The sequence below is a fragment of the Piliocolobus tephrosceles genome, unplaced genomic scaffold (assembly GCF_002776525.5).
Source record: "Piliocolobus tephrosceles isolate RC106 unplaced genomic scaffold, ASM277652v3 unscaffolded_41135, whole genome shotgun sequence".
NCBI lineage: Eukaryota > Metazoa > Chordata > Mammalia > Primates > Cercopithecidae > Piliocolobus > Piliocolobus tephrosceles.
The window spans coordinates 1-7,389 of record NW_022325572.1 but is presented as its reverse complement, the minus strand read 5'-3'; the positions used below and the strand labels follow the sequence as shown (position 1 = coordinate 7,389).

The window sequence follows — 7,389 nt, the reverse complement described above, 5'->3', positions numbered from 1 at the left end:
CCAATACAAAACATCAGTAGTGCTGAAGCTGAGAAACTATGCTTTAGGGAAAAGCTTTAAGATGGTGCCTCGCTCTTCACAAGCACCCAAGAAATGCCAGCTGTCATTATTGTCCACCACCCTGTCCCTCACACTTTGCCCCGAGTGGATTCATCAGTAAATACTTGCCTTATGAACATAAAGATTGAGGGGTGCATTCCTCACAACCAGGCATACAGTAAGTGCTCAATTAAAATGTGGCTAATGCCAGTGCATGTGAAAGGTAAACGAGATGGTACACTCTCCAGTGTCAGGCACAAGGCAGGCATTTCATAGATATTTTATTAGTTAATGCATGTGAGGGTTAAAGACTATCTCTGGGGACTGGTACACAGTAGACGCTCAATATGTGTCGAGTGAATGAATAAGAGGACCAAATGAAATGGTGTTTGCACAGCACCTGGTGCGTGGTAGCTGCTCAGGGCTCATTAGCTTCCTCACCTCATCCCCAGACCCTAACACTTACCAGCTACCTGGACCTCAGTCTTGGCCTTCATAGTCCATTCAGAGTTGATGGTAATGGCTACTTGGTAGGTGCCAATGTCTGTAGGCTGGGTGTGGTGCAGCAGCATGGAACCATTGGCATTGCCATCTCTCTCAGGCCGTTGTATCCCAGGGATGTAGGTAAATAGCCTCGTGCCTCCATACATCTCCTCTCCCAGGTACCAATTGAAGTCCTGGAAGGTGTCTGGGACACCCTGGACTGACAGGAGAAGGTCCTGGTTCTTTTGAGGCTGCTCTGGAATCTTCTGGATGTGGAGGGCTGCCTAGGAGCCTTGGAGCATCCAGAGGACCAGGATTGAGGCTGTGGGAAGTTATAGGGAAGGGCTGAGATCAGGGGTGTTGCCAGGGACCATGGCATGCTCCTCTCTAGACAGAGATCTTCAGCGGGGAGCAAGGACTTTGAGTGCTGCTCATTGGAAACAATGCTGGGATTGATTAGTGATGTCTGTCCTGGGTGCAGGTGTGGGAACACAGGCATGAATACCACAGATTTGCCATCCTATTGATCCAGCGGTTTTTCTACCTTGAGATGCTGTGTGGCCTGCTTCTAAACACATGGACTCTCTGAATTCATTCATTCATTTATTCAACCAATACTTACAGGCATATGTAATATATAAGCCATAATACCAACTATATATAACACATCTAAACTTCCTTCAATTTCTAGATACTGGAGATATAGCAGGGAACCAAACATACATAAATTCCTGACTTCATGGTCCTAACATTATAGAAAATTCCATAGATAAAATGGCAATGAGGCTGTGAGTCTGTTGCCCCTCCCCCATCTCACTCTAATTTCATCTTCTCAGGTAATCTTCCCTGACTTCTAAGAGGAAACTTCAACCTCTGGGCTGAGTCCCCATTTCTCCCCTCGGCCTTTAGGGTCTATTTCCTCCTTACCTGAGAGCAGAAGGCTCTTTGAGAAGCAGCCCTGGGTCCCCATGGGAATCTCCATCTTGGCGTCTTGTGGAAATGCCAAGGGGCCACGAGCTGGACACTAAGGGGGCCAGAGGGGTGGGCCCTGGCTGTCTGAAGTAGGCCAGCTCAGTGGGGAATCCCAGGGTGCCTTAGAGACACTGCTGAGGCAGGCCCAGCCCCCGCATGCCCTGTCCATGGGCTCTGGAGGCTCCACCTATACTCCCTGGGATGTGAGCACAGACAGAGGTTGAACCAGTTTTTCAGGGTGACTGGGGAACTTCCCAGGACTCCTCCCCTGACCCTCTTCAACCTCTTTGTCTCACTCAGCGTGACTACAACAGCAGTCACTATAGCAATAGTCATAGCAGCTGCTGTTTGAACAATTCCCCTGGGTTTGCTCAGACACACACTACCTCATTCAGCAGCCACCATAAATAACTGTTCCCATTGCACAGATGTGGAAATAGAAGCCCAGGAAAAGATGCAAGTCTGCCAATAGACAGAGGTGGGATTTCACCTGTGGCTGACTCACTTGAAGGCTCTGAGACAGGCTGGGTGCGGTGGCTCAGGCCTGTAATCCCAGCACTTTGGGAGGCCAAGGTGGGTAGATCACGAGGTGAGGAGTTCGAGACCAGCCTGGCCAACATGGTGAAATCCTGTCTCTACTAAAAATACAAAAATTAGTCGGGCGTGGTGGTGGGCACCTGTAATCCCAGCAACTGGACGGGCTGAGGCAGGAGAATCACTTGAACTTGGGAGGCAGGGGTTGCAGGGAGCCAAGATCGCGCCACTGCACTCCAGCCTGGGTGACAGAGCGAGACTTCGTCTCAAAAACAACAAAAAAAGCTCTTAGCCTCAGTTTTTTTTTTTGTTTTTTCTTTTGAGATGGAGTTCCACTCTTGTTGCCCAGGCTGGAGTACAGTGGCGCAATCTCAGTTCACCACAACCTCTGCCACCAGGGTTCAAGCGATCCTCCCACCTCAGCCTCCTGAGTAGCTAGAATTACAGGCATGCGCCACCACGCCCAGCTAATTTTGTATTTTTAGTACAGACGAGGTTTCTCTATGTTGGTTAGGCTGGTCTTGAACTCCCAACCTTAGGTGATCCACCCACCTTGGCCTCCCAAAGTGCTGGGATTGCAGGCGTGAGCCACCATGCTTGGCCTGTTTTTTTTTTTTTTTTTTTTTTTTTTTTCTTGAGACAGGGTCTTGCTCTGTCTTTCCATTCATGAACATTGGTTGTCTTACCATTTAAATATGTCACATGTAATTACAAGAATATTTTGTATTTTCAGAGTGTGGTTTTTTTTTTTTTTTGGCGGGGGGACGCTCTGTCGCCCGGGCTGGAGTACAGTGGCACAATCTTAGTTCACTGCAACCTCCCAGGTTCAAGCGATTCTTCTGCCTCAGCCTGCTGAGTAGCTGGGATTACAGGCATGCGTCACCATGCCTGACTAATTTTTGTATTTTTAGTAGAGATGGGGTTTCGCCATGTTGGCCAGGCTGGTCTTAAACTCCTGATCTCAGATGATCCTCCTGCCTCGCCTCCAAAAGTGCTAGCAGTATAGGCACGAGCCACCTCACCTAGCCCCAGAGTGTATGTTTTGTACTTTTCTGGATCATGTTTACTCCAAGTGTATTACTTTTTTTTTTTTTTTTTTTTTTTTTTTTTTTTTTTTTTAAGACAGCGTCTCACTCTGTTGCCCAGGCTGGAGTATAGTGGCATGATCATTGCTCACTGCAGCCTCCAACTCCTGGGCTCAAGCAATCCTCCCATCTCAGCCTCCTGAGTAGCTGGGACCACAGTTGTGCGCTACCATCCCCAGCCAATTTTTTTATGTTTTGTAGAGATGGGATCTCACTATATTGCCCCAGGCTGGTATTGAACTCCTGGGCTCAAGTGGTCCTCCCACCTTTGCCTCCCAAAGTACTGGGATTACAGATGTGACCGACCACACCTGGCCTAGCCTAGTTTATAGAAAGCATTCTCCATTCATTCCAGCACACACTCCCAGGGCCCAGTCGTGGGTGCTGGGTGATGTTGGTGACACAGTGATGATTGAGACCATCTCTGCTCTGCCCTCTGTCCACAGTAGGGCACACAGTCCTGTAGGGTGTGGGGGGCAGACCCCTCTCACACAGTTATGATCCAGGGTGATCAGGGCTGAGATGGAAGAGCCCAGAAGTCTGGGAGAACCCAAGGAGACACACCTCATTCAACCTGAGGGCTAGGGAGGGCTTTCTGGGGGAGGGGGCATCTGAGCTGAGACCTGGAGTAAGAGTAGAAATGAGGCAGATGATGGGGTGAGGCAGCCCGAGGTGCACCAGGCAGCATAAACAGCAATGCAAGGATGTGGAGGCTGAGATAGTCATCAAGGCATATTGAGGAGGTTGCAGTATCCTGGGTGAGTGGAGGCAGGAAGGAGGGCGTGGGGCATGTGTGTGTGAGGCTGGGAGGTGGGAGAGATCAACTATGCTCTGTTGGTTGGATCAACAGAGCTTGGGTGACGGAGGGGCTAGTGTTTTGCTGTTTAATATCACAGCTATTAGTCATATGTGGCTATTTACATATAAACTTAGGCCAGGCACAGGTAACTCACACTTGTAATCCTACCCCTCTGAGAGGCTGAGGTGGGAAGACTGTTTGAGCCCAGGAATTTGAGACCAGGCTGGGCAACATAGTAGGACATCTTTACAGACAAAGAAATTTAAAAAATTAGGTAAGCTTGGTGGCTTTCAACTGTAGTTCCAGTTACTCAGAAGGCTGAGGCAGAAGGATCGCTGAGCCTGGGAGGTCGAAGCTGCAGTGAACTTTGATCATGACACTGCACTTCAGCCTGGGTGACAGAGTGAGACTCTGTCTCAAAAAACAATATTGAATAGGCCAGGTGTGGTGGCTCATGCCTGTAATATTAGCACTTTGGAAGGCAGAGGCAGGCAGATCACTTGAGGTCAGGAGTTCGAGACCAGTCTGGGCAACAGGATGAAACCCTGTCTCCACTAAAAATACAAACATTAGCTGGCCGTGGTGGCACACGCCTGTAATCCCAGCTACTTGGGAGGCTGAGGCAGGAGAATCGCTTGAACCCAACAGGTGGAGGTTATAGTGAGCGGAGATTGTGCCACTGCACTCCAGCCTGGGCAACAGAGCAAGACTCCATCTCCAAAAAAAAAAAAAATTGATTGAATATATATATATATAATATATGTAAAAGTGTATATATGTGTATAAATATGTATATATAAATGTATATATGTGTGTATATATATTCAAAGTAATTAACGGCATTAAAAAATGCAGTTCCTCAAACTAGCCACTTTCAAGGGCTCACTAGCCTCATGTGATCAGTGGCTACTCCACTGAACTGCACAGATGGAGAACATTTTTTCCATCATCATCTCAGAAAGTTCTGTTCGGGAGCGAGAGCTGACCTTGGGAGCCGAGTCAGGCGGTGCCAGGCATTTGTACCCAGTGAGGTCCATCGGGAAGAGACAGCTAGGTCGGGGTGTGGCGTATCCATAGCACTTTGTGTGTGTCTGAGTGTTCCGGACAGACACACGTCTTCAGCTTGTCCGGGGTGATGGTATCTTCTAGAGGCCTCAGGTTGAGGCAGATCAGGAATCTTGACGTTGAACTGCCTTGAAGGATGGAGCGGCCCGGCTATAGAATGAATGGCTGCAGACTCCAGGGCAGCTCTGCCGTGAGCTAGTGAGTCTGGCTGAAAACCTGGTTCTACTACCATTTGGCTGGGGGATTTTGTGGCAAATGACTTCACCTCTCTGGGCCTCAGCTTCCTCCGCTGGAGAATGGGGATAAGCATCACCACCTCACAGGGATGTTGGGAGAACTGCATGCAAGAGGCCCGGCAAATAAGCAACAAATGCCTGTCATTGTTATTATTATTGCTGTTGACCTTGTCTTTGGACTTGCCCCATCTCCCACATTGCCCCCACCCCTCGTGACCCTGCTCAAGAGAAGTGTGTTTTCCCTGGAGGGATTTCCAATCCTCCACAGCCTCCGTGTTCCTTAATGCCAGGAAGATTTCATGCTGGGTTCATGGGGTCAGAGTACCCTCAGAATCCACCTTCAATCCTTTTTGTTTTTTTTGAGACAAATTCTCGCTCTCTCCCCCAGGCTGTAGTGCAGTGGCACGATCTCAGCTCACTGCAACCTCCGCCTCCTGGGTTCAAGCGATTCTCTTGCCTCAGCCTCCCTAGTAGCTGGGACTATAGGCGCACGCCACCACGCCCGGCTTATTTTTGTATTTCTAGTAGAGACGAGGTTTCACCATGCTGGCCAGGCTGGTTTGGAACTCCTGACCTCAGGTGATCCACCCACCTCGGCCTCCCAAAGTGTTGGGGTAACAGGCATGAGCCACCGTGCCCGGCCATTCAATCCTTCCTGCAGTTTTGTAGTTTCCTTGGTCTGTCTCCTGGAGAGAGGTTGTTGCAAACCCAGCAGTTATTTTCAGGCATGGATTAAGCAAAGCCAGCTATTCTGGATTTTCCGGTGGCTGGATTCTACTCTCCCTCTGTCTACTTCCCTGCCTCCCTCCCTTTCTCTCTCCCTCCCTCCCTCTCTCTCTCTCTCTCTCTTCTCCCTTTCAAACAAGGACTTCGATTCCTTTTGTATTATTAAAAGAAGAGTCAAGGTTTAATGCAGAACTTTTAGGTAGTACTTAAAAGAGAATACAATTCAAACATGTTCCAACCACCCAGACAGAAGTAGTCACTGCTGGTAATAGAGATCTAGACTTCCATCCTGTCCTGCAGCCTTCATCCGGGCCTCTCCCCAGCCCCAGAGGGCAGGTCCTGATTGGTCCAGCCATCCAGGCGGTCCTATTCTTTTGGCCAGGGATTGGTTAAGCGGTGGGCAGCACTGGTGAATGAGACCAGAAAAGACGCTGCTGGGTGAGGTTTCTGCTGCTGGGTGAGGTTTCTCGTTCCTACAAAGGCTCACCCAGGTAGGGATGGGCAGCTTCTCTGGGTCTGAGTCTGGATGTGATGCCCGGAATGCAGCAGCCATCTTGGCACCAGAGGGTGATGCCAATATGTGGAGGAAAGCAGAACAAACAGCAGAACAGCAGAACTGGGCCCTGCATGCCGTGCCCAGAGTTGAGCCAGACGATCCAGTTCTTTTTTTTTTCTTTTAAGAGGGAGTCTCACTCTTGTCACCCAGGCTGGAGTGCAGTGACTCGATCATGGATAACTGCAACCTCCACCTCCCAGGTTCAAGGGATTCCCCCACCTCAGCCTCTTGAGTAGCTGGGATTACAAGCATGCATGACCAGGTCTGGCTAATTTTTTTTGTAGAGACAGGGTTTCACTATGGGCTAGTCTTGAACTCCTTACCTCAAGTGATCCACCTGCTGCAGCCTCCCATTACAGGCATGAGCCACTGCGCCCAGCCCATAATTTCTTTTAAAAAGTTAGATTTCAGTAGCATAGGCATTTTCACCACAAGCAATCAGTAACCCAGAGGCTTCTGGGACCTCACAGCTCCTCAAGGTGAGATCATATCGACCTGAAAAGATTCCGGACTCCCATGCAGGAGCAAGGCGGAGGGAGGGTGTCCAGTGTTTTAGGCCCTTTATGGATCTCCATTATACCCCTCCCCCAACCAAGACTCTGATATGGATAGTTGCGGTTTTCTTAACCTTACTATAAGTTTATACAACACCTATACCAAAATCTGGGCCCACGCTCCATTCCTGGCTCTGTGGATTCCAAGGATGCCCCCTCCCGCCAGAAAGAGATCATCACCTACGTCGCTGGTAGGAACAGAACTCAGCACAACTTCTGGGAGGGTTCATTGGTCAATATCTATCACAATGACAAGAAACAAACTCTTTGGCCCAGCAATTCCACCTCCAGGAGTGTGTCCTACACTCAGGTGTCGACATGAGCTAAATGACAGTGTGCA

At 49.3% G+C, this 7,389-nt stretch overlaps 1 protein-coding gene across 1 annotated transcript; it reads right to left on the bottom strand.

Annotated features, from left to right (window-relative positions):
• Positions 1 to 366: 366 nt before the first annotated feature.
• LOC113223382 (carcinoembryonic antigen-related cell adhesion molecule 19-like) lies at positions 367 to 5,353 on the bottom strand. The gene is given in 4 exon segments (XM_026452851.1): positions 367 to 844; positions 1,450 to 1,546; positions 2,000 to 2,132; positions 4,899 to 5,353. Coding segments are annotated over 2 exon segments (405 nt in total). The 5' UTR covers positions 1,505 to 1,546; positions 2,000 to 2,132; positions 4,899 to 5,353; the 3' UTR covers positions 367 to 494.
• Positions 5,354 to 7,389: the final 2,036 nt, after the last annotated feature.